The sequence below is a fragment of the Strigops habroptila genome, chromosome 1, assembly GCF_004027225.2.
Source record: "Strigops habroptila isolate Jane chromosome 1, bStrHab1.2.pri, whole genome shotgun sequence".
Classification (NCBI taxonomy): domain Eukaryota; kingdom Metazoa; phylum Chordata; class Aves; order Psittaciformes; family Psittacidae; genus Strigops; species Strigops habroptila.
In genome coordinates this window covers 43,759,383-43,786,912 of record NC_044277.2, presented here as the reverse complement: position 1 = coordinate 43,786,912, position 27,530 = coordinate 43,759,383, and the positions used below count along the sequence as shown (strand labels likewise).

Below are 27,530 nucleotides of genomic sequence, written 5' to 3'. Positions count from 1 at the left end.
ATCCCCCCCCCCCCCTCCGCCCCTGCCACCTCCTCCTCCTCCTCACCCAAACGCAGAAGTCCCCTCTGATCAAAAACAACCGACAGTTACTATGGAAACCACTAAAAGACTTAGTTGGCCTCAGCCAGCAAGCATCTGTAGCAATATAAAATCTGAACCTATTTCTTTTGAGGAAGGTTTAAGCAGCAGCTGCGAAATGGGCATGAAACAAGCTTCCTATGATCAGAACGAAGTGAAAGAACAGTTGAAAGCGTTTGCATTAAAAAATGCAGATTTCTCTTCCTATTTAATTTCTGAGCCGCAGAAGCCTTTTACCCAACTTGCTGCTCAGAAAATACAGACGCAGCACCCACAGCAGCAGCAGCAGCAGCAGCAGCTCTGTGGAAATTACCCAACAATCCACTTTGGTAGCACAAGCTTCAAAAGGGCAGCATCTGCAATTGAGAAATCGATTGGGATTTTAGGAAGTGGCTCCAACACTGCCACAGGCCTGTCTAACCAGAATGCGCAGATCCCGGTTCAGAAATTTGCTGACAGTAGCAATGCCGATGAACTGGAACTGAAATGCTCTTGCAGGCTGAAAGCCATGATCGTGTGCAAGGGCTGTGGAGCCTTCTGTCACGATGACTGCATAGGGCCTTCCAAACTGTGTGTAGCTTGTCTGGTTGTACGGTAGGAACTGAATCAAAGATGCAGTATCCCTTATCAGTGTGGGAGAGCAGGACAAAGGAATGCAGAAATTGGAACAGTTTAGGCCACTAATGGTTTGCAATTAGTCAATTGATTTTTTTTTCTTTTTTCTTCCACGTGGTGCTTTCAGATTTTAGTTATTCCTGCCTGAGTGCCGTTTTCTGGGGAGAAGAGGAAACCTGTAGTAGTTGTTAGAAAAAGATATCCTTGTTACTGAAGCTTCAATGAGCTATTTTGCTGTGCTAAAAAAAAAAAAAGGGCGTTAATGCGTGTCATTCGTAGCTTCTATTTATTTGCACAAAGTGCAGCACGTTCTTTCTCCACTTTTTGATAGTTGATACAAGCTGCAGCTTAAAAATCAGTGGAAGACTAACTGCAAGAAGTGGAGTAACTATGCAGAATGAATAACACACTGAATAGTGACTGTTTTGAGGGGGATAGTGGCAAGGTGTGGGGTATTGGCCATTGTAGCTTCTAAGTCTGTTTGCAGTTTTTCTGGTGATAGGATTGCTTTCTTCAACTGACTTTCACTATCTAGGGCTAAAATATAGCCACTTCACCTGGAGAGATAAAAAAGGAGTTTAGATTGTTAGAGGAGTTTCCTTACATGCCTGCCAGGGACTACGGAACGCACATCTTATCATCTCTTGTTTATTCCTTGGGAAAGATTTGTGTATGTGATGGGTTAGTGGGACCAACACTGGAATCACACTGTCTTCAGTAGAGTCTGGAGAAAGTAACTTCTCTACTGGGGATTAGAAACCTGTCTTTTCCTGTTTCCCACTCAAATATTCTTTATTTGTATTTGTCTCTTCGTCTGTCCACTTGATTTGTCAGTCCCAAATATATAGATATTAGACATAGGGTCAAATTTATGTAATATATTCGGGATGTTTTAGCCTTTCCGTGGCCTAAAAATGATGCATTCTTATGATGAATGAATAAGAAAAGAGTCTAATTGCATATTGGTTGGATATTAGAGTATCAGTTGGTTTCCCTCTTATGTGAGTTACTCTATTTAAATAACATCTCAGAGTTTTGCCATTTAAAGTAATTCCTAGAATTACTTACAGCACTGACTTTTTTTTTTTTTTCTCAAAGGAATTCAGACCCCTTAATCTACCTTTTAGAAATCTGGAAGCAAAAGACATTTTTAAAAGGGATACTGCATCTTTAAAGTAACCTTCAGTATTTATCCAGTACTGTATTTACATTCAGGACTATAGCTGCATTCCAGATGCGCTAGCCACCATAACAGCAGAATAGAAAAACGATTATTTGGGGCCCTATTCACCTGAAAGGAAAATATTATAAAGGGATAAAGCACATGCGGTTGCTGGGGAGATGAAAATACCTTGAGTTTTTTTACTCCCACTTCAAGAACACAAAACGTGGAGTGCAAGTCATCCATCTGCCAATATGTGGTTGGGTCTGCCCAAATGTCAGCATCAGAGAGAAATGTTATTTTTTACCATTGCAGTAGAACCTCACTAATCCCAAGACCTTACAGTCTGCTCAAGAAAACTGATTTTCCTTCCACGGTTTTCAGAGAGCAATGTAGTAAGAATGTGTGAGATGTAATACTGCTTGGATTTCGTGATGCATTTAGTGTTGCATTCAGAACTATTAATGTGAATGATAGAACTACATTTAGTAAATAAAAAGTATGCTACATTTTACATTATACTTTTTTTATATGACCTTTGGTTGCATACTTATTCATAAGCTGTAACTGGTCTCCCTGACATGGGTGCATGTTAGTGAGGTTCTACTGAATGGAGGAACCACATTTATTTTCTTGTGGGACCATTTTCACAAACATGATAAATGCCATTTATTGTCTTAAAAGTGAGCTGGAATATCTACAACATATATTCCTGTCATAGGAAGCTCTATGGTGCACCTTGATGTTCTCTTATTGTAATTAGCAACATATCAAGATTATTTTTGACACTGTGTGGTACAAAGGCCATTTATAATTACACTAACAAATTTGTTGCTGATGATACAATAATATTATTTCTTTTTCTATACAAAAGTGCTCCTTAATATGACATGTGAGTTAAGAAATGGCTTCTCAGCACTTTCAGGTCTTCTGGTAGGAAAATAAGCCAGCCAAGCAAAAAGCTAGAAGTAACCCCATAGAAATCAGCATCCACTGTTATGCCAGCTTCTGGCAAAACAAGTGACTGGAAAATGCTCATGATTAAGCATGGGTGTAGTCAGTTAATGCACATCAAATTCATATTTGAGGAGCCTTTGTATCGGAATTGTATTGTGTTGTATTTATACTTGGTAGAGGTAGGATACTTCTATTTAAAATAAAGACAGCAACCAGTCTTAGACTTCTAATAACCTATGTTTATATAAGCCTGCTGGGAATCCTTATTTCTAGCTCAGGTTTTCCTGTCCAGAGCACATAAGTCAATATTTGTTTGTACTTGCATCTTGAAATACTTCTTTTATTGACTGACATAATACAGAAATAAATTCCAGCCACAAAATAGTTTTACTTTGTTCAAAGGATAAGAGTGTACTAATGTAGTAGGTAACTCATTCATGTCATATTGTTATTTTTGTATCAGGATTGCAACTTGCATGTGTGAGGTCACGATAAAATGTTATTTAAAATGGCATTAGACTGGATGGTGCTATGTTATATATTACACAACCGACCAAACTCTTCCATAGTGCAGTTCCACTCCTTTCATTCTTGAGTCATTGGAGTTGCACCAGGAATAAATTTGACCAATTAGTTAGCAACAGTTGTGAAATGTTGCAGATTATAGTTTTAGAGTATTAAAATACTCAAAAGCAACTGCAGTGATATAGGAGCCTGTCTGAATCCTAGTGTGACTGAAAACCTTACTTGGATTCTGGTATCACACAAATGCTTGGGGTAGAGTGGCCCTTGGTCTTCAATAAGAACACAATCACATTTAGAGGTTAATTTTGAATGACTTCTTTTTTCTGTTTGTTTAATTGTCCAGGTTCCAGGCCCAATGTCATTGTGTTTTCTAATGACCCTGCAGTTTGCACCATGGGGTGTTGTTAATAGTTTATGCACTGAAAAGTGGTGAAAGAATTGCTTAAGAACACACTGCTCTGTGTTTGCGTGTACATACGTATGTGTCCCAATGTCAAGCATGTTTAATTTACTTTTTTTTTTGTTTTAAATCTCCAAAATTCTTCCCCCCCACTCCTACCCCTGGAGCAGCACTTTTGGGTGAGAGGGAGAAACACTCTTCTTTCCTTCCTCTTTATTGTTTTAATTGCATACCTGTGAGATACGCAGATAACGTTAGGGCATTTGCAGTGTGTGTGTTTGTGTGTTTCTGTTCTGAACTAATTTTCTAAGCAGAAACTCCCTTTGAAATAATGTTTAACAAAAAAGTAATTAAGAAATGGTGAACTGGATGCTCCCTGTTTGCATTTTATTTATCTGCTGAGGTCTAGTATGTGAAATAGCATTTAAAAGACAAAAATAAAGGTTGAGCCATAAAGCAAAAGGTATATTCCCTGTACTATAGACTTTCTTCTTGAGGGTGGTGCATGTTGTCAGGGTAAGCTACAGAACATGCAGATGGTTTTTCAGGACCCTGCAATTCCTTGCACAGTTCTTAAGCTGGTGCATATGGTGCTTTATAATGCAATTTCTGAAGTAAAATTACCTTATGCTGCACCCCCTTCCCCTTATAAACACACGCACAATTTCAGAATCGTTATTGTAGCCTCTGGTTTAGCAGTTTCTCCAAAGTGTGGTGAAGTACCAGGATAAACACTCAAGAGCTGAGAAGCATCACTGAAAGGGATCATTTTAGCTGACACACGTGAAGGGCCCTGCTCCGAACACTGAATGACTTCTGCAGTCTCCTGGCAGCAGCGCAGTGGTTCTTCTTCTGTGGCTCTGCAGAACACTGGGGGAAAGGGAAGCAACAAAATGTTCAGTGGCTTTACTATGGACCTGTGTAGCTAAATGTTTCTGAATCTATGAAATCCTGTTGTCTTCGGTCATCATGCTTTGTCACTGTAAAACCAACGAAAAGAAAAAAAGCATTTTTTTAGTCTAATTTAAGGAGCTGCTTCTTTTATAGCACATAATATTTCGCTTTGTACTATATTTGATAGTTAAAGAATAATTTAGTCCATAGAATAACTTTGTTGTATTTGTACTGTTCATGAATGTTACAAGAAAAGTGCTTCACTTTGTTGCCATAATTCTCTTGTACTGCTGTAAAATATTTTTCCTGCTTTATGGAAACTTAACTCGATTCACATTTTCAGTACAGGGTTTTTTGTGTGTATGTATTTTTTTTGTCAGTATTCTGAATGTTTACATCTGTTCAACATTAGCCATTCTATGCCTTTATAGGGCAGTATTACTCCTGCAGTATAACAGCAATGTGAAATCCACTCGTACCTAACATGCATGAGAAATACAGATTTATTGGGGAGATCCCTAACGTGCATAGATATTTTTTCTATCTGCATTCAGTGAAGTAAATACCCTCCTTCAGTCCTCTACCAAAGAAAATATTATTCCCACAGGACAAGCTCAGAAAGTGGTTCTCTGAATCTTCAGAAGGGGGTATAGTTGGTTTCAGCGGGGTTGCTACAGTTCAATGCTGATATGCTTTGCTTTGTTACCCCACCAGATGTGACTGGGTGAAACAAGCATTTTAGCAATTTTTTTGTTTCAGACAGTGTTTTGTTTAGAATTCAGGGATCATGCTTTCTTTAATGGTGCTGTTTGTTTTATTTTTATTTTTTTTTAAGAAAACAACCTTTTGTTGCCTACAGAAATGACCATTCACGAAACCATAAATTAAATAAAATAATTTGTCTTCGTAACTTCTCTCTTCTCCCTTTCCTTTTCCCCTTCCTTATCCCTTGAAAATAACAACTTGGGCTTCGATATTAAAATATTCTGAAAAAAAAAAATAAAGAGATAAACTAATATTTGTCATTTGCTTATTTATTTTATGTTCAGTGCCTTAGGCAGGATATCCTGCTTGTGCACATCCGTTGTATGTACAGGTATATGAAATAGAAATGTGAGAGAGAAATCAGTTCTTTGTAAAGGATTTTTCAATTACGATGATGTAAGACATAGTTTGAATGACTTCTGATGTAACTCAAGTATTAATCATCTTATACTAGTAAAATAAAACTAGGTGTTGTATATTAAGTTGTTGTAAGTAGAATAGTTTGTGGATGAAAGTGATATATTGCTTTGGGTAGTTGATTTTGGGTGCATTTTAGTACTTTGCCTCTGTCTGCAACCCTGTCCAGAACATGCTTAACAACAATCCAGGCACACACCTCCGTTGTTTCTCATCCCCACAGCAAGAGAAATTAAATGCACATAGTACATGAAAAGTAACCAGTCCAAGTTATATTCCTCAAACCAGTTATCTTTCAAAGCCTGGAAGGCCTTCCTGAAGTGAAAAATTCAGTGGCCATTGTATTAAAAATTGAAAACAACAAGTTTTATCATGTTACACTGCAAAGAGAGCTTTGAGTAGTGGTGGTTAGGGTGCAAGTGGTAGAGGGTGGGAAACAAATTGCTTTTTTGTAGGCCTGCTCAGAAATACCAGAGCAGCACATCCCAAACACCATCTTTTACCCAATCTTCTGTGATCATTATTTCATATGGGGGTCTTGTTAGCAGCAAATGGCAGCCCGTTCTGCCAAAACTGTTTAAATCCAGAATGAAGACAGTACCAACCTTTTTAGTTTATAATCTACTGACCTTTTTTTCATATCCAATACCCACCCAACAAGCTCCCTCCACTAGTGCTGTCATGCAGATTATTTAACATTCTGCTTATATATTTGGTTTTGCATGGAGCTGTGCAAAATCAGGGACCAGCTCTGCTTCTGACAGTAACGGCTTTTGTTTTACAATTTTTCATCTGAGCAATGTAATGCAAATCCATGTGTTAAATCTATACTAGCTAAATATTCACTTTTGTCCCTTTCATTCTTTTTGGTTTTTAAAACCCAAAAATATTTCTTCACATTTTTACACAATCTTAAAAAATAATGATTTAGCTTTTCTCTGGTGTTTGCTCAGGATCTTATAAGCATTAGTAAGTTAGGCCTTGTGACTGTAAGACCGTGTGCTCTCTTTAGGTCAGGCCAGACTCTGTAGCATTGAGCCAGCAGATGGCATCAAGAGAAAAGACGCTGCTGTGGTCTCTCGAGTTCCCTTGTCCCTCAGCAAAAGCACACAGCGGGGAGAAAGCCAGCTGCTAATACACAGCGTGTCTGGGTTTGTTTGTCTTCGCCGTGGAGCTTTAGTTGTAGTGAAAACAAGCCCTCCTTCCCCCCAGTCCTGGAACTTGGCTTTCAATACAAATGATGCCCTGGAGCTCACATCATCCTTTCCTGCAGTTGGCACTGTCTGAGTTGTGCAGTCTGGAATTGAAGTACTGACACACTGGAAAAAAATTCATCCCCAGGCTAGAACAAGGGCATAATTTTTTTCCTACTGTTTCCTTTGCCACTCATAGATGAAGAGAGACAGCAACACAGCTCTTTGCATTGAGGCACTTCACAAATATGAAGGTATTATCACTGGTTGGTGTGCAGAGGGTGTCATCAAGCATGGCCTTTGTTGGGTGACATGGCTTCCAGCTGAAGGATCACCAAATACCTTAGAGCACCACCACCTTGGAGACAACTTTCTGTGACAAAGAAGGTGGACAGGCACTGGTACCTGATGGTACCTGCTTATGGAGACCAAGTACATCATTAGTACGGCTGGTTTTTATGGAAACTGAGCTAGACCCAGAAATAAAGCAACACTTGTTGAGATAATTGAGACACCTGAACACTGGCACTTTACAAACACATAGCAGACACTCATGATAAGAGTTTATTATATCTCAGTGAAGTGGCAGCCATTTATTTTTAAAAGTACTGAAAGTCTGTGTTCCCAGCCTGGGGGGTGCCTCTTGCCTCAACAGCAGGGATGAACTCGACAGTTGTTTCACGTATCCAGGAGGGAAAATACCTGGATTGTACTTTTGGGAAACTGATGACACCCTGGATAAATACGAAGTTCTGTGTACAGGTCACCTTTCTAAAGCCCTTCCCATCTGTCTTTGACCTGGTCTTGTAGTTGCTTAGTTCAGCCTTCAGAGTCTTTATCTCCATGTCTTTACAACAAAAAGCTGAGAGCTTTCGTCCAGTATCTCTAAGCATCCTCATGCATGTACCACCAGGGCAGAGCAGTTTAGGATCCTGCATAGAATAAACACACCTGAAAATAAGCTGAATAGATTGGATAATTGACTTCTATTAAGAAGAAATCATGCTATATTGAGTGAATGAATCATAGTATCATAGAATCATAGAATGGTTTGGGTTGTAAGGGACCTTAAAGATCATCTAGTTCCAACCACCTGCCATGGGCAGGGACACCTTCCACTAGACCAGGTTGCTCAAAGAAAAATGACTGTTGATATTGATATAAAGAAGGAGATGCCTGTTGCTTGGATTGTTTGGGGTTTTTAATACTTAGTCTTGGTAAAGAGTCTTATTTGCTTCTGGTTCTTTCCCAACTGCTCAGATTCATCCTGCAAACCACTTTTTCATGTCCCCTGATCATGAGCTTTCAGTCCAACATCCATTGTGCAGAATCTTTGCTACTGCTGTGTGCATTTCTGGCTTTTAAAGGAATTTGGGCAATGGTGGAGAGATGGCGTACATGGTGTCTCACCCTTCACTCGTTTACTTATGCTTTGTGCAGAATGGGATGGAGTCTTTGGGGAAAAGAATAAAATTAGCTGTGAAAATGCAATAATCGTAACATACATTCCATGACTTCCTTTAGGTTATTGAATGGAAAAGTCCAAACCTCAGAATTTTTAATGAGTGTGAGCAGGAGCTGACCCATAGCAGCCAGAATAGACCATAGTCCTGGAATACATCCAACAGTGAGCATTTACAGTTCAACAAGTCCAAATAAATGTCCTCAGAGTGTTAGCCAACACAGATAGTCTGTTGTTGAAAAGGAGCATGGATAAGGAGGCAGTCAGCATAAGACTAGTGAAAAAGAAATTTAGTTATGGTTTTGGAACAAGTGATCCTGCCAATTTTTTTTTTAATTTAAGCATCTATATAGAATTGCAAATATAGGGAAATCTTTTGTAGCTCTAAATGGGGAGAGAAATGTCAATATTTAATAAAAAAAACAGATCCTTGTCTCTAAATTGGAGAGACATCAATTTGATAGATGGACCACTCGGTGGATAAAGAACTGGCTCGATGGCCGCACGCAAAGAGTTGTGGTAAATGGCTCGATGTCCAGTTGGAAACCTGTAATGAGTGGTGTCCCTTAGGGATCGGTGTTGGGACCGGTCCTGTTCAACATCTTTGACGGCGACATGGACAGTGGGATTGAGTGCGCGCCCTCAGCAATTTTGCCGATGACACCAAGCTGTGTGGTTCGGTTGATACGCTGGAGGGAAGGGATGCCATCCAGAGGGACCTTGACACGCTTGTGAGGTGGGCCGATGCCAACCTTATGAAGTTTAACCAAGCCAAGTGTAAAGTCCTACACCTGGGTCGGGGCAATCCCAGGCACTGCTACAGGTTGGGCAGAGAAGAGATTCAGAGCAGCCCTGCAGAGAAGGACTTGGGGCTGTTGGTTGATGAGAAGCTTAACATGAGCCAGCAGAGTGCGCTTGCAGCCCAGAAAGCCAACCGTATCCTGGGCTGCATCAAAAGAAGCGTGACCAGCAGGTCAAAGGAGGTGATCCTGCCCCTCTACTCTGCTCTCGTGAGACCTCACTTGGAGTACTGCGTACAGTTCTGGTGTCCTCAACATAAAAAGGACATGGAGGTGTTGGAGCGAGTCCAGAGGAGGGCCACGAGGATGATAAGGGGGCTGGAGCACCTCCCATATGAAGACAGGCTGAGAAAGTTGGGGCTGTTCAGCCTGGAGAAGAGAAGGCTGTGTGGAGACCTCATAGCAGCCTGCCAGTATCTGAAGGGGGTCTATAAGGATGCTGGGGAGGGACTCTTCCTTAGGGACTGTAGTGGTAGGACAAGGGGTAATGGCTTCAAACTTAACCAGGAGAAGTTTTGGTTAGATATAAGGAAGAAGTTCTTTACAGTGAGGGTGGTGAAGCACTGGAATGGATTGCCCAGGGAGGTTGTGGATGCTCCATCCCTGGCGGTGTTCAAGGCCAGGTAGGACAGAGCCTTGGACCACATGGTTTAGTGCAAGGTGTCCCTGCCCATGGCAGGGGGGTTGGAACTAGATGATCTTAAGGTCCTTTCCAACCCTTACTATTCTATGATTCTATGATTCTATTCTATGATTCTATGATTCTATGATCCACAGCTAGTTGGAAGTATGAAGTCAGAGAATCATAGAATTGTTAGGTTTGGAAAGGAACTTAAGATAATTTAGTTCCATATGCCCTGCCATGGGCAGGGACGCCTCACACTAGACCATGTGGTCCAAGGCTTTGTCCAGCCTGGCCTTGAACACTGCCAGGGATGGAACATTTACCACTTCTTTGGGCAACCTGCTCCAGTGCCTCACCACCCTCACAGTAAAGAACTTCTTCCTTATATCTAACTTGAACTTCCCCTGTTTTAGCTTAAACCCATTACCCCTTGTCCTACCACTACAGTCCCTAAGGAAGAGTCACTCTCCAGCATCCTTGTAGGCCCCCTTCAGGTACTGGAAGGCTGCTATGAGGTCTCCACTCAGCTTCTCTTCTCCAGGCTGAACAGCCCCAACTTTCTCAGCCCGTCTTCATACGGGAGGTGCTTAAGCCCCCTTATCATCCTTGTGGCCTCCTCTGGACTTGCTCCAACAGCTCCATGTCCTTTTTCTGTTGAGGACACCAGAGCTGTACACAATACTCCAAGTGAGGTCTCATGAGAGCAGAGTAGAGGGGCAGGATCACCTCCTTTGACCTGCTGGTCACGCTTCTTTTGATGCAGCCCAGGATACGGTTGGCTTTCTGGGCTGCAAGCGCACGCTGAAGCTGGCTCATGTTAAGCTTCTCATCAACCAGCACCCCCAAGTCCTTCTCTGCAGGGCTGCTCTGAATCTCTTCTCCGCCCAACCTGTAGCAGTGCCTGGGATTGCCCTGACCCAGAAGTGGGTCCTTGCACTTGGCCTGCTTGAACTTCATGAGGTTAGCACTGGCCCACCTCACAAGCGTGTCAAGGTTCCTCTGGATGGCATCCCCTCCCTCCAACATACCAACCGAACCACACAGCTTGGTGTCATTGGCAAACTTGCTGAGGGTGCACTCTATCCCAGTGTCCACGTAGCCAACAATGATGTTGAACGGGATCGGTCCCAACACTGACCCCTGAGAGACAAATTACAAAATTTGCTGGCTAGTTTCTTAAAAATGGCTCTTTGAAGGTATTTCACAGTATTTCTGGTTAGCAAATTTAAAAGTTACTGTATGCTCAGTAGTTTTCAAATTAAGGGTCTTTGGTTTGGTTTTCTAAAACAGGATTTTCAAATCCTTGTTTTAGTTTCCTGGTTCTAAAAGTCCTTGCTTGCTTTGCCAGACAAGTCTGATTTATGTTCTTTGCTGCGTAGGACAGTTCAAAAGTAATCTAGAAATACATTCAGTGTCACCTATTTCAGTTAAATATGTCAACACTACCTAGAATTTATTAATCTGGGTGGGGGAAATCTGCATTTGTCTTTCTGGTTCCTTTAAAATCAAAGGGCGGTGAAAACAGCCGCATGATTCAAGGGACTTAGTACAGTATTACTGGAACTGAGGAACAGAACTCCTCTATTCCGCATCTTCTAAATTTTCAGAGAAATAATATCAAGATCTTTATGAAGTGTGCAGGTGACAGAAAGGAGGAATGATATGTACCTAGTGCCAATGGTACTTCAATATTTAATATAAAAGGATTTATAGACAGGCAGAAAATGAAATAGTGCTTGGGAGGAATAGAAAGAAATATGTGTGAGGTGTCAGTCACAAGGGGTTCTTCTCTCTCGCACCCGATGATTGTGACATGCTTAAAAAATATATATAGATATATTTTTATATATTTTTTTATATATATATTTTTTTACATATATATATAAGTACTACCAAAGGAGAGAGAGGAAATTGGGCTATGAAATATGCTTAAATCAGGATTAAATATTAGGATATTTCTGGTGCTGCGAAAAGAAGGCTGATTTTATTAGTAGATTATAGAATCTGAAAAATAGGATTACCAGAAATCAAGGCCAGCTTGTCCCCTCTGTCCCCTGTAGGCTTGTATTCCTGCTGACAGTGGCCTGCCTCACCCACCCTGCAGGGCCTTCACTCACCAAGACAGTTGTTTGTTCCAGTGCCTCACTGTTCTTAGAATTACAGAGCTTATCCTAATGTTTAACCCAAATCTTTCTTGCTGCTGCTTAAGACCATTCAGTCTTATCTATGCTTCACAGACACTGAAAATAACCTTTTTCTTTCCTCTTTCCAGCAGTCTATTAGATAGTTAGGCTGTTAATTTGTCTCTCTTGGTTTTCCATTGTTTAAGCTAAACAACCCTAATATTCAGCCTTTCTTTATAGGTAATGTTTTCCAGTCTCTTATCATTTTTATTGATCTTCTGCGGACTCTCTCCAGTTAGTTCAAATCCTTTTTGCTGTTCAGTTCCCGAGAGTGAATACATTATCTCAGCTGAGGGCAAGCAGAGATGCAGGACTGCTTTGCATGCCTTTTAGAGCCTAAAATTGTGCTTCTGTGTCCCAGAACAGAGTCTGGTTTGACCATGACCTTTCTGACTCTTGTTCACATTGGTGCTAATAACCCCTACATCCTTCCCAGTAAAACTGCTTCTAGCTGCTTCTTCCCCATCCTGTATTTGAGTAATTATTTCTAAGCGTAGAATAGTCTATTTATCAGTGCTGAGTGTTATCCCAAGCTTTTCAATCATAACTTGAACTTGTCCAGGTCATCTTAAATTCCAGTCTTATATGTCAGTAAGCTGACAGTATTTCCCAAGTAGGTATCATCAGAAAAACAGGACCACAGTATCACAGGATAACTCCTGTTGGAAGGGGCCTTAAAAGGTCATCGAGCCCATCCTTCTGCTCAGAACTTGCTGTCCCGTCACCCATCTCATTAACTAAAATGCTGGAAGGAACTGGAGCTGTGCCAGAACTGACTCTGCTGTGGTTGCTGCTATGACTGTGTGAGAACGATTTTCCACCCACTTCTGTCTAAGTGGGTAACAGTTTTGTCTAGACCATGTTTTTCCAGCTTGCTTATGAAAATGTCATGGAAGTAGTGCTAGAAGCTTTACTCAAATGAAGATGTGAAGTCTACTCCTCCTCAGTCCCCGGTGCCTGTTACTCTCTCATGGAAGGAGGTTTGACTGGGTTGACCCAGCATCTTCTTGAAAAATTCATGTTGACCGTAACTCATTTACTTTATCTCTGGCTGTGCCTATAAACCATTAACTTGTGCTAGCATTTTTCCAGAGAGTGAAATGAAGCTGGTGATACTAATTCCCTAGCTCTTCCTCTTTTGAAATCTAGGTGGTTATGATGTTCATCCATCCCCAATCTTCCTTGCATCACCCATTTTCACCAGTTCTGGAAGATAACTCCTGATGGCCCTGTGACTGAATCAGCCCCCCCTTCAAGTACTAACCAATGAAGGCCATTATGCCCATGTCATTTTAAAGCATATCACTCATACAAATGCTTTCTAATCTATTCAAGGCTGAGTTAGTACCCTTTTATCTCTGGTACCAATTGTGTTAATTATCTGTTTATAGTTGACATTTTTAGGGATGGCTTTCCCTCACCATAAAGTAGCTGACTAGCTTGCATTTTGGTGTTCCTCTTACTGCTGATTTCTGGGTTTCAACAGTGACTTTTTTTGTTGTTTTTAATGTCCTTCACTGGTCAGACCTAATTTTGTGCTTGGCCTTACTGATTTCAGCCTTACATGCTTGTACTATAGCTTACCACTTTCTGTGTGCTACCTTTCCTCAAGGAAAGAAGTGCTCATGAAGAGGAAGCATTATTAGAAGTTGTCCTGTAGCTATGCTTATCACTTCTCTGCGGTAGAATTGACTTGCTTCTTCAACATTTTGGTTGGACTGAAAAAGAAACACAAGAAAACCCTCTGGACAACCCAAGCCCATAAAGTAATTTAAAACTAAATATTAAAATACCTTCCAACCATTATTAAAAGTTTCTAAAAATATCAAAGATCAAATGGATTTAAAGATCTTCAAAATTAATAATATGCAATATACAAGAGATGAACTTTGACATTAAGATCATAAAGATGAATTATGAACAAAACAGTACTTTGACACAGCATATGTTTTTATCAAGCTAAGGCTAGTCCTGAAACAAAAAGAGGGGTCCCTACTGAATAGCAGAAAATGAACTGAAATACTAACTAGAGTGAAAAAATAAAGTAATAAAGAGCATAGTGTCTGTATAGTCTAAAAACTGGAAAGCCTAAGAGATTAAATGCCCTTCAGACACTGCACAAAAATAATTTCCAAGGACTAATTCACCTGTCACAAAGAGTGGATTAAAATTAGCTGTATTTTCTTCATTAACCACACATTTTGCAGAATTTAGGGGTTTTTTTTGTCTGATTTTCTGTGGCTATGCAGCTTGTAGTTATTTGCTCCAGTGTTAGAAAGAGTAAATGGGTACTAGTTCACAAATATAGGATTTTAGATCAATTTAATGTTTGTTTTACCTGCATAAAGATCTCTGTCACTTGTCAATGAGCACAAAACTATTTTCTCTAACATTACTACATGTTTTCATGCCTCCTCTTGCAGAAGGATTCCAAGTGTATGAAGTAAAAACTCTTGTTTCAGGGACAGTCGTATTCAAAGCACATACACAGAAAAGAAAGAAACTCGCTAGCATTATTTTATGTTTTGATGTTTTTTGCTTAGGGTAGATTGAGGTTAGTTTGGAACTGACATGCATATGCAGAAGAACCCCAGATTTGAGCATCCAGGCAAAGTGCAGCAAAAGACACACTGCAGCTGCTGCTATCAGCCTGGTGCAGTGGTGCCCCTGTCACTTTGCCAAGGAGCTGTGCAGAAAATAAATGCTCTATCATTCTACCAAGCAGGACAGGTCTCAGCTTCAGTAGATGCAGGAGTGGAAAAGAAATAAATGCAAATCAGACATTTAGAAAAGTAAACACTCGTTATATGTGCCTCAAAAATAACCCTTCTGTTGCTTGATGCTAAATGTTGTTGAAGAGCAGGGGGTTTATACATGTGGATTTTCTTATATTGAAGATTGATGGCATGGAGAAGTACTTTTATTACTGATGGAACGATAGGGTTTTATTAATAAAGTACTCAGTTTTACACAATAATATTTTATTATATTTTAAAATTATTACTATATAATTTTCTGCCTCCTTGTACCCTCAGAGTTATTTACATACTTTATACTCATCCTCCCACTAGAAGGTGCATGAATCCACAGTATTCACACTGGAGGAACTGGGAATGCAGCTGCATTACCCATCATAAGCCCATAAACTGTCCCAAAGTATGCAGGTTATGTTTATCACCATTACTTGTTAATTACATATGCATTCTGGTGTGGTATGCATGTAAGTTACATCCTAGTCACAGAGCATACCTGCCAAAGTCTTTTTCTGTTGAGAAGTATTACCCTAGTAGATAGGAGGACCTTGCCCCAGATTTCTTGCTGGTCAGCAGGCCATGCTGGCACTGTGTAAACTATGAAGTTACCTGTGCCTGGAAATGCTTGTGAGCTCCAGCACCAGCTGCCAGAGGAAGCCTCGGGACTTTCCTGGAACGATGCTCCTTGGCACAGGCCAGAACCTCAGCAGAAGATATTCCTTTAGCCTATTGGTAGGCATGATCATGTATAAATGCTGGAAAAGGTCGTGGATTCTTCTTAATTTACAATCGTAGATGCAGCCAATGTGTCCATCAAGATGTATATAGGCTTTATTTCCCGTATGTGAGTTGCATAGGTGATGTGCGAAGGCACAAGCATAAAGCATACAAGGACTTGAGAAGCATCAATTTTACAGGCATACCTTGGTCATAAGTAAATTTGATGGATTCTGGGCATATCAGACTCACAGCATGTGCACTATAGACACACTTTTAGGCTGAAAATCTCAGGCAATAATACGGTAACCCTGAGTCTGCAAAGAATTATTTTATCCTTTTGATCTTAAGGACGTACACTTCCTTCTGTCTTTTGCTACTGTGCTTTGTTGAGAAGCTATAAGCATAAGATTAACATAGTTGCAATTTTTATTCATGATCTCCTTATGGTTGTGCTTCCCAGTAGTTTTTCTCATTCAGCTGCTTAGCACACTTATGTTCTCAAGAGGGACTCACAGATGTGGCTTGCTTATACTGTTGGCCTCAGCATTACACATCTACCACCTGAACTTTATTCCAGTATAATTTGGTTCTTTCATTCTCTCTAAACATGCCGTGTTAGTCAACTGTACTTCTGAAAGCCAGAATTTATTTCATAGAAGATAGAAAGAAAAATGGAGAGCTCTAGTAGAGAAAGAATCCCTTTCTCCAGTATTTACGAAACACTTTGAAATTTTCATTGTCTTCTGCAAAATCTCAATATTGGATTTTTCCCTAGGTAAGAACATTTATGGTGTAAACACTCTCACTTGAACACTTCCAGGGATGGGGCACCCACAATTTCTTTGAGCAACCTGTTCCAGTGTCTCACCACCGTCATAGTGAAGATTTTTTTACTAATGTCTAATTTAAATCTCCCATCTGTCAGCTTAAAGCCATCCTGTCACTACATGCCCTTGTAAAAAAAAAAATCTCCTTTTGCTCTTTGCTTCTCAATTACAAAACTGGAGGGAAGGGTGGAACCCCCAAAACAAAAAACAAACCTATTTATACAGTCTCACAATTCCTAACATAATACTTCTTATTCTTGGCTTATATGAGCTGTGTGAAAGCATGGTCCCACAACTTTCTGCTGAAAGAACATTCAGAGAGAAACAAGAAAGGAAGCTTCCATTGATGAACATCCTGTTCATACCATCTCTGGCTTTCCTCAGGACTCTCTTATTCAAGTTATGTATGGCAAACGAGTTGCTGTCCTAGGTATTACCTGATCACTCCATCTTGGTGACCAAGATTTACACCTAAATTAAATGCAGCGGTATGCTGTTGGATGCATAGTCTGACCACATCCCAATTCCGTACTGGAATCATGCATCAACTTCACCTATAACTTTTTTCATTGAAAGGAAATCTTGGCTTGCAAAAAAGTCAAACCTTGGCCAAGTCAAACTTTGGCCTCTGAAAACATCTGATGAGGATATTTGATGAGCCAGATTTCAAGGTATTTTTGGTATGCTTAAGAAGTAACTTTGGGTAGAGCCCAGGTGATATTTCTGGTAAAAATGATTCGTTTGAAAACAGTGTATGCTATATCCAAGAGAAGTAAGCCTGACTAATGATTGTAAAAAATGCATTTGCATAGGATTTCATTGGTAAAAGTGAAAATCAATCCACAGTTCATGGATCTGTAAATTCCAATAAAACTTGTTCCAAAGTAGCAAACGGACACAGAACTTTCAGGCTGAAGCCTCTCCTGAAACACAGTGCTGAATGAGGCAAGTGTTCTCAATGATTTATCACTCCTTTTGAGGTCTTGTCATTGCTTTGAGAAAGGTGACCGGACTCCAGGAAGTTATTTAAGTGGAGGTGCAGCTAAATAAAGCAACCTTTTGTTTGGCTAATCACCTGTTTTACTCTAGTCCACGTCAAGGAATGCAGCTTTGGCTTGCACCAAGTTTATTAAGACATTTGGAATTAGGACTTCAAGATAAAAATAACTTGAAATCAGAAGTTACTCTGATGGAGTTCTGACATTGTCAAGAAATATTCAAAAGGTGAGAGATGATCTAATAGACTATTAGATTTTATGCATTCTTTTGCGTTCTTTAGTGATCTTTGCACCTCCCATATGAAGACAGGCTGAGAAAGCTGGGGCTGTTCAGCCTGGAGAAGAGAAGGCTGTGTGGAGACCTCATAGCAGCCTGCCAGTATCTGAAGGGGGTCTATAAGGACGCTGGGGAAGGACTCTTCCTTAGGGACTGTAGTGGTAGGACAAGGGGTAATGACTTCAAACTTAAACAGGGGAAGTTTAGATTAGATATAAGGAAGAAGTTCTTTACAGTGAGGGTGGTGAAGCACTGGAATGGGTTGCCCAGGGAGGTTGTGGATGCTCCATCCCTGGTGGTGTTCAAGGCCAGGTTGGACAGAGCCTTGGACCACATGGTTTAGTGCAAGGTGTCCCTGCCCATGGCAGGGGGGCTGGAACTAGATGATCTTAAGGTCCTTTCCAACCTTAGTATTCTATGATTCTATGATCTATACATACTTCATATAGATAGTTTATGAAAAAAAAGTGGAGAAGTTATTCTGGGAAGAAAATGATAATTCTTTACATTTTATTTCAAATATTTGCCTGGCTAAATTTTCCCAATATTCAGCTTTAAATGCATGTTGCACTTTGATACATAATTAACCTTATTTTTAATTTATCCTTTCTGAGAATCATACTGAACTTTGAAAAATGTAACTGGACTTTCAGGAAACTGTGGCTTCACCACTGTTTGTGTACCTACACTGTCTAAGAAAAGAAATGTGTATTTTTCTCCATGAAAACTGAGTGATAGCATATCAAATTAACAGAACAAATATTGGTCCAAAGTAAAATTGTCAGACACAAAGGCTGTATTAAAAGTGTGTTACCTTCCATGTGTAATCACCAAATTTAATTGACTGACTTTAACAAATTAGCGTATCTTTTGTTGGCAATAGATAACCTTGTCTAGATTTATATTGAAATGTAGACATAATATTACCTCTTTCTTTGGCTTTTGTGCATCTGCTACTAAACCCCACCAATTCAGGTGCCTGTAACAAATGAATAACACTGAAAACCTAGTAAGGTATGGCCAAGTAACTGCAGAATGATTCAAACACTAGAAAAGCTGAAGATAAAAGACTCCGAAGGTTCATAGCATCTAAATATTGAAGGTAGTTAAAGTGACTTGAACATGGATTATTAATAGCTCACTCTATTTGTTGAAGGTATAACAAAATCTGTTGGTCAAAAGCTAAACTGAGCATTTTAAAATGTATGTTTCTAACAATGACAGGGACAGGAAACTGATAAATGGTAAAGATGTTCTGAAGCGTCAAGAGTTGTGGTGGGTTCTCCATCATCCATTGTAAATTTATAAGTCAAGCTTGACAGACCATTTCACTAGATCTTTTCTATTTCAACAACTACAGCTGAAAAGACACAGGTGTTATGGGCAAAACAGTGTCAACTGGTAGAATTTTCACTAGATTTATTTACTGCCAATTAATACCATCTTCTAATTCAGGTGTTGGGGGCAGGCGACATAACTGAGAAAACAAATACTTTAGTAATCCACTTCTCCTTTCCCAGGCTTATCTTAGGGCAAACATCTCTGCTCTCTTCTTATTAGTGTCATCTCACCTTGTTTTTTCTGTGGATTGTACTGAGTCCCTCCTTAACTGAGCCCACAGGCAGGTCCTGTGCCTAACGGTTCCTTTCTGCTGCTCGTTGCTTGTTTCTCCCCTGCTCCAGTGAGGGCCACCCACAGCCATGGTCCCTGAGGGGTGCCCCTGCCATGGCATGGGTCGCCTCAGGCTGCAATCCCTTGAGGTTGTCCCCACTCTGACATGGGTCACCTCTATTCTCCAAAACATGTTCTTTCTTGTGACTCCTCTGTGCACCTGCCTGAAAGCATCTCCTGATGTGTCCCCTGCCCTTTGCGGCTGCTGCTTTTTCTGAAATGTATTTGAACAGAGGCACCATGTGCTCTTTTGACGTTGAAGTTTTGGCAGGCAATGGGTTGCTCACATCAGTTTCAAAGCTGTTAGCTGCCCAGGGTAACTCACGACCTTCTCCCATGCGGGCCCCAGCTACGCAAATGCTGCCAGTTATGCTCAATACAACAGGTATTAAATTAGCTTTTATTTTTCGTATGTCAGTGTAGCTCAAGACCACGGGCCCTGTAAGCAAACCATTGTCCTACCTGTGCCAAAAGCAAGGCAGAGCAGATGCCATTTTCAGAGTTCCCAAACAGCCCATTTTATGTGACTATTCTGTCAAATGCTTCCTGGTACCACAGAATAAAGTCCTGTTTGCAAGCCCATGTTCTGCTGATCTTATGAGAACTACTTTCAGCTACTTTGCCAGCTTGTTCTGCAATGTCAAGAAAGCATATCCCATTATGTCAAAAAAAGGAGGTAAAAATGTGTATTTTCTCTGAAACTAAAGGCAACCTTTCCATTTATCTTCAATCATTCCCTATTCGTTTGATCTCAGTAATTCGGAACTCTTTGCTTAGTCTTTAAATCTTCACTGTTAGTCACCCACTTGAAAAAAGGTCCTATTTCATAAAGGCAGTTATGCCAGTATATAACTATAAACACATGCATTTAAGTTGAACCTTTTTTATCAGAAATGATTGTCTAAATGCCTAAATATAAATTGGAAATTTCATTCTCTACGTTTCTGAAATAAGCTCTTTTCTGAAACACAAATGTTGCTACCCTTTTGCAGTCAATACTCCCATTGAGTACTTTTAGATGTTGAGATTTGGCCTTGAAACATAATCTTTTAGTGGATGTCAACAAATAGAACTGTGAGAGCACTCTGGATAAAGAAGAATGAAATCTACCAGTGATGTTTGTTACTGATGATGTGGGGACCTGATAGATGATTTAGTTTGAGAGTGCAAATTCAGTTCCTGACCTACATGTCACTACACAGAAGGTTTATGTAATTATCATTAGTGTGTTGTTATTTATCCATGTGTAGATCCTGCTGACTTTTTATTACTTGCTGCTAATGTTGTCATTAAAAATGCATGCCAATTAACATAATTTTAAAAGGAGACATGAAAAAATAACTGATTTTGCTTTAAATTTCAATTAGTTCTTTGATTTATTTTTCTTTCTTTTCAGCATTTGCAAAGTAATAGTCCGGGTAGACAATGGATAGAAAAATAATAGACAAGTCCAGTAATTTTATTACCTCTATGGGTAAAGATGGCAAGCTTCTCATTTTGTGCTAGGCAAATCATGTGCTGTCATCAGTTTTTGGCCAGTCAGTTCTTTTTATTTAAATAAAACCCCAAACCCTAGCACAGATGGCATATCTTGTTGCAGCATTACAGTTTCAGGCCCTTCATGAATCACTTGAGTAGGTAAAACAGCATCTGTCAATTTTATTATATTGGATTTATTGAAACCGGGAAATTAGTAGCGTGTAAGTATGTATTAGTCTCTCCTTGGCATTTTATTGCAGTACTCAGTTATCCAAGATGGCAAATTCAGATGTGTTTACTAAAACCTTTAGATATATATTTTTTCCTCTGCTTCACTTGACTGAGGAGGCTTAACAATTACAATTTTATGAGCCTCTGTTTCTTATGACAGTAAAAGCCTTGACATGTCTTTTTAGATCAGCTTTTCAAACCCTTACACAGAGCACGGGTTTCATGTAAGCTTCAAGATGAAGATGGGATGTGGGGAGTGATCATAGCACGAAGCTGACTACCACCAATTTTAGCACTGGAAAATACTCGCTCTACCCAGGAGAAACCAGTTCCCTGGAACTGCTGCCATCTGTCCTGTTCTGCCAGGAGGGCTTGGTCCCAGGGGGCTCCCAGATGTCAGAGGGAGTTAAGGACCAAATGTCAGGAACACTGAAATGAACCCATGGCTGGTGATTGGGTCCCTCGGGCAAGACGGTTGCTTAAGTCAAAGTTTCTTGCTGAAGGACCAGATCTATACACAGCTCTTTCAGTAATAATATTCACTTGCACTTAACATAAATAGCACCTTTTGCTAATGTTTTCTTCTATTTTTTGCCTTCACTTTTGAGCAGATGGGAAATCAGACCAAGCAAGGTTGCAGATTTTTCTTCTAAAACGCACTTTTGATTCATTAACAGAAATGTAAATTAAATTTAAGAGTAAATACTAAACATATTTATACTCTTTGATTCTTTTAATTATTTGTATGCTTACAAACAATCAGTTTGTAGTAAGCTGGCTATTATTGATTTGAACAAGGTAAACCAGTGAATTCTTCTAATGCTGAGACATGCACCTTGTAAAAGGTAGTCTGTCAGATCCAGAAAACAGTGCTTCACCAAAATCTGATCTTTTATCATCTGGCCAGTTAGATCTTATAAAGGCTGTTTCTGATATTGCCATCTGGGGAAATACAAGTCAAGTTACAGCTTCGGTTGCTGTTCCATATCTCTGGTAGCTAAACTACATTACATTGTGTATTGAAAATGAAGAGAGACTTGGAAGCTGGATCTTACATTCATAAACTCTTCAGTCTTTGATCTCCTATTTCTTTTAAGGGTCCGTTCCAGCAATCCCTGCTGAAGAACCTTCCAGCATTTCCATTATAATTCATGGTTTCAGTAGTGAAGCTGTCCCAGAACTGAAGCTATAGCAATCTCCAGGAGCAAGATCCTGAAACATGACCTCAGCCATATGGAACAGAAGTGAAAGACGATATTGATGAAGGTCACCTGAGCAATGGGGGAAAGAAAATGCTGCCATAGTGAATATTTTTTGTTTGTTTGTATGGATGCTAAGCTCTTGAATGGCTTAATAGGGAAGATTTGTCGTGTATTTCAGTGCAAAAAGACATGCTGTGTTGGAAATTGGCTTTTACAAATGTCACTGGAAAAGGAACATTCTGCTCATTAAATGGATTCATAACAAGTTCCTCCTCTAAGTGGAAGCTCCTGGACTGTTCAGTTTTCCTGCTTTTTTTCTCTCTCTCTCCTTTTAATTTATTTTTTGCATATATGTGTTCTGCTGGCAGGAATTAGTAGCAGATCAAGTGATGTTTACTAGCACTAGACCTGTATTGTTTGCTGAAGCACTGCGAGATTAGCCAAAGATGTATAATTTACTGCAGTACACTATCTGATACTAAAAGTTTTAGTTCTTTTCATAGCGGTACATTCAAGGCTTTGAATCACACTTTCCTCAGTATGAGGAATGCTAAGGCAAAGATGGTGATGAGATGGAAAATACTCCGTTACTACAGTAGCAGAAACCCAAACAATGGTGGTCTGCGGCTGGCACGTTCACACTGAGGTGGTCAGGGGAAAAGGGAGTCTGTATGCCAGCCAGGATTTAAAGGCAGGATTCTGAGATGTTGAATCAGGAAACAGAACACAAATAAGGCTAGGACTGTCAAAGGTTCAATCATTTTTAGCATTCCTTTTATATTATTTTTAATGACAGGGACCAAATTACTTCAAAAAATTCATACTGATTACAATTTAATTGGCCATATTTATCTTAGAAAGCAAAGCATTTATCAGAAGTGGAACAATGATATGTATATATCGTGATCAATCAAATGCTAATTATAGCTGTGGTAGCTTCCTATTTCAGAGGTCAAATACTGCAAAAAACCCTGTAGCTGGTATGAAATACATTCACTGATAGAGAAGTCTGTGACTTCCAGTGCTTCGTTTTAATTCACAGCTTTAAATAAAGATCAGAAACAGCAGCTTCGTGAAAGCTCCATAAGAGTAGGTTTATGTGTTAATTTACACAATTACCCATGAATAATTTAGGACAAACATTAGGTTTAGAGAAGTGGAGCTTTATCTTCCCATAATAAAATTAAAGAAAAATTAAGAAACAGGTAAGTTTATTTCTTGAACCAGCAAAGCAATTTTCATCTGATGGATTAGTCCTATTTAATCAGAACAGTGAGCAGCTGGATAAATCCTACCTAGTAGAATATTAGGTCATTTGTTAGCCCTTCAGCCAATTACAGCTGCAGCTGCTCTACGATATCTTTTTCTTCTCATCATTGAGCTTCTTTTTTTTTTTTCCTTGAACACATTAGATGATGAGCCCTCAATAGATAAAAATGTAGGGCACAAAGTTCTTACAGCATCAGGGTGCTGGTGGATAAAATATGGTCCCTGTTATCGCCAGTGGAGAGTGTCAGTGAAAATTGTGGAACTGGAGAGCTGCAGAACCAGGGTCTAGGCCTGACTTGACAAGACAGCAGCTGAAGTGCCTTTTTCTCTTCTGCCCAAGGAACTCCTTTTCTTTTGTAAAACAAACTACTTAGCTCTATGGCCTTTTTGATTGTTTTCATTCAGACGTCGTTATAATGGTAGTGTTTGTGTTGAGCCATTTTCTTTTGGATTTAATGGGGTATATTTAGTTAAAAAGCAAGCAAACCCAGGTGAGAAAATAGCTGGAAAATCTTGTCAGACGTTTTCTGGTGCCAGAAAAATCTAGTCAAGTTTGTGAATACTGTCCTGTGGTTTTAATTGTTGTTGTTGTTGTTGTTGTTATTCCCCAGGACTAGGGAAAAAGCTATTCTTCCTACCGCTCTTAGCAACTGTCCCGTGATTTGCAATGTGTTTCAGTATCAAATAGGTTTTAGAGACCCCTTGTAGAGAGAGTTTATCTATTTTATTATTTCTAGAGCTTAAGATTTTTGCCCCTCTCCCTCTCCTCCCCACAGTTAATTGATAGTAGCTTAGTTAAAAGAGAATTATCTTGGACCTTTTTACCCACACATATAACTAAACATTGACTGGTCTGCATATCCTTCCTTGCTTCACCTTTGAATGCAGAAGTTGGGGAGCTCACTGCCAAGGCAGCAGAGAAAGGATGAAGTGATGTGAGGGACAGGATAGCCAACTCTATGCTGCCTGTGTAACAGGCAAGGATATAAAGTGGTGAAAAAAACATCTTTTGGGTGTTTTGTTCAGCCCTGGTTACTGAGACAAGAACATCAAAGCCTTGCAAAGGGTGAGCCATGAATCACTGGACAGCACAGGCACTGAAAGAAGTGCTGGGGATGTTCAGAAATGCATGTACGTGTTTAAGGAGTACCAGGCTTAGTTAACTCAGGACTGCACTACTCAGCCATGTTTGTCCTCTGTGTGTTGGGGAATTTGCTATGCCTCAGTTGACCATAAGTAAAGAAGGGATCACATACTGCTCTCTCTCTCCCCTTAAGGTGGTCAAAGAACAAAGGCACAAGACAGCAGCAGGCACCCAGGGAGGAAAGAGTGAGGATGGTACAAGTGGTCCTCAGAGAGAGAGCAAGTGGGGTCTTCCTGGGTCTTCAGAGCTTGTTTGTTTTAACTGGAACTTGCCCAACATGTTCTTTAATGTTTTTATAAATGAACTGGATGCAGGAATCCAGTGCACAGTAAGTTTGACAATGATACTAAACCAGGAGGAGCTGTGGACTCCCTCAGGGTTAAAGAGGCCTTACAGAGAGATCTGGATAGACTAGAAAGCTGGGCAGTCACCACCTGTGTGAAATTTAACAAGAGTAAGTGCCAGATTCTCCACCTGGGACATGGTAATCCTGGTTATATGTACAATCTGGGGTACAAGAGGCTGGAGAGCAGCCCAGTGGAAAGAGCTCTGGGGGTTTGGGTTGATGGAAAGTTGAGCGTGAGTCAACAGTGTGCCGTGGCAGCCAAAGGGGCCAACTGTGTCCTGGAGTGCATCAAGCACAGCATAACTAGCTGTTCAAAGGAGTGATTGTCCCAGTCTGCACTGATGCAGCCCCACCTCAAATATCGTGTGCAGTTTTGGGCACCTCAATATACGAGGGACATGAAACTATTAGAGTATGTCCAGAGGAGGGCGACAAAGATGGTGAAAGGACTCGAGGGCAATACTTACAAGGAGCAGCTGAAGTCACTTGGCTTGTCCAGCTTGGAGAAGAGAAGGCCAAGGGGTGACCTCATCACAGTTTACATCTTCCTCATGGTGGGGAGCAGAGGGGGAGGTGCTGATCTTCTTTGTCTGGTGACCAGCGACAGGAAGCTGGTGAAGCTGCACCAGGGGGACCTCGGGTTGGACACTAGAAAAAGCTTCTTCACTGAAAGGGTGGTCAGTCACTAGAACAGGCTCCCCAGGGAAAAATGGTTATGGCATCAAGCCTGTCAGAGTTCAAGGAGCATCTGGATGACACTCTTAGTCATATGGTTTAGTTTTAGATAGCCCTGTGAGGAGCAGGGAGTTGAGCTTGATGGTCCTCATGAGTCCCTTCCAATTTGAGCTATTCTATGATTCTATGAAATATGTAGACCATGTCATGTGAGCTAAGCTTTATTTTCTAATAGTTGTGCAAGGTAGGTGGGAGTCTGTTTCTTCAGTATACTATAGAGGAAAGAAAGAGGTAGTTTGGTACCCAGAGCATCCCTTTGACCCAGTCACCATCCTTTCTTGGATTTCTCCTCCTCCTAGGCAGCCCTGGGTTTGTCAGCCATGTTTTGTACCCTCTCTCACTGGCCATCCTGTGGCTTGCAGAGAGCTAGTGGTGCTAGCACAAGAATGTACTACAGCTTTGTAGCAGCCAGCAACAGTTGGAGTTTATGGGATAGTCAGATGCCAAGTTATACCTTGCATTTTATTGACTAGTTCTGCCTAGTACACCAGCCTTGTGCTATGTTACATCCCCAGGTTACTCCACATAGGAATAATATATGTATATGTTTTATCTTGTACATGTTAATTTTAAATTATGTTCACACAGTGCATAAATATAAATCAATTGAAGCTTGACATTCCTATTTCAGGGTAGAAATAGTTAGTCAATATGAGCTGATATTATAGATTGGGCTGTTTGAATGTCTGTTATGCAAACTGTACAGGTAATGAATATCAATATACAAGACCCTGCTGAAATGTTTTATAGTCAAAAGCACGGAGAGTTTGCTGAACATGGAAGGCAGTCTCCCATGTTGGAAAGCAGCTGCCAATATTTTGGTACAATAGATTCATCTGTAATCTAAAGTATATATAAAAAATGAAATGTGAAATACTCTGTCTTAAAGGGAAAACATGAACATATGTTTCACAGCACACTTCTGACATGTGGTGTCTCACACTCCAGAGTGATGCATCAGATGCAGAGCTGGTGTTACAGCTATGGAGTTTCCAGCAAGAAGTAGAGGCACAGCGGAGCCTCTCTTCTACTGGCTTGCTCTGCTACCTCTTCTAACTCCGGTGGACCTTCTCCTGTCCTGTCCTCAGTGGTCTGAGATCCCACGTAGTTGCTCTGTCTTGCTTTTAAGACTTGTTCTAATCAGGTGTTCCAAGGAGACAATTAGTATTGAATAGCAATTAGGAATGGATAATATGTCATTATTGTAAATCAGGATTACTAAGCATTCACATCACCTTAATTACAATATTTGTAGAAGAAGAGACCAAATCTGTGGCTGAAAATTAAAACTGACCATAAGCCAATTGTTAGCTTTATAACCTGGCCCCTGCAGCAGCCATGAGGTACAGCTGGGCTGTCTCAGGAGCAGACCGGGGATGGAGCTGTGACTCTGGAAGCTGTCATATGGCTCTATGCTCCCTGAGATGTGAGGCAGAAGGATTAGTTGGTGCCTCCTTACTAACAGCAGATTGACTGTGCTGGTGGGGGTGATGGGGATGACTGCAGCACAGGCGCTAAGTCTATTGTTTGTAGCATATCAAACCCTCTGCTTTGCTTCTTTTATTCTCTCAGTCTGTGAATATGTCTACACATACCCTGAGCAGACATGAGCTTACTTCACTGATGCTAGAGCCTTACTGGAGCCACATAGCCATGTTAATGTGTCTCCAACCTACATCAACAACAGAAAATTGATCCTTAGCAAAGCTTATTAGCTTGGGCCCAGTTTTATGCAAGCACAGCTATCTAGCATTCATTCAGAGCTCGCTTGCTTCTAGCTAACTCCAAGTGTGGGCAGAAAA

At 40.4% G+C, this 27,530-nt stretch overlaps 1 protein-coding gene across 1 annotated transcript in view; it reads left to right on the top strand.

Annotated features, from left to right (window-relative positions):
• ASXL3 (ASXL transcriptional regulator 3) overlaps positions 1 to 5,647 on the top strand; it is a 125,106-nt gene extending 119,459 nt beyond the window's left edge. Inside the window, 1 exon segment of the mRNA XM_030495897.1 lies at positions 3 to 5,647. Coding sequence (XP_030351757.1) covers positions 3 to 676 — 674 coding nt within the window. The 3' untranslated portion in view covers positions 677 to 5,647.
• Positions 5,648 to 27,530: the final 21,883 nt, after the last annotated feature.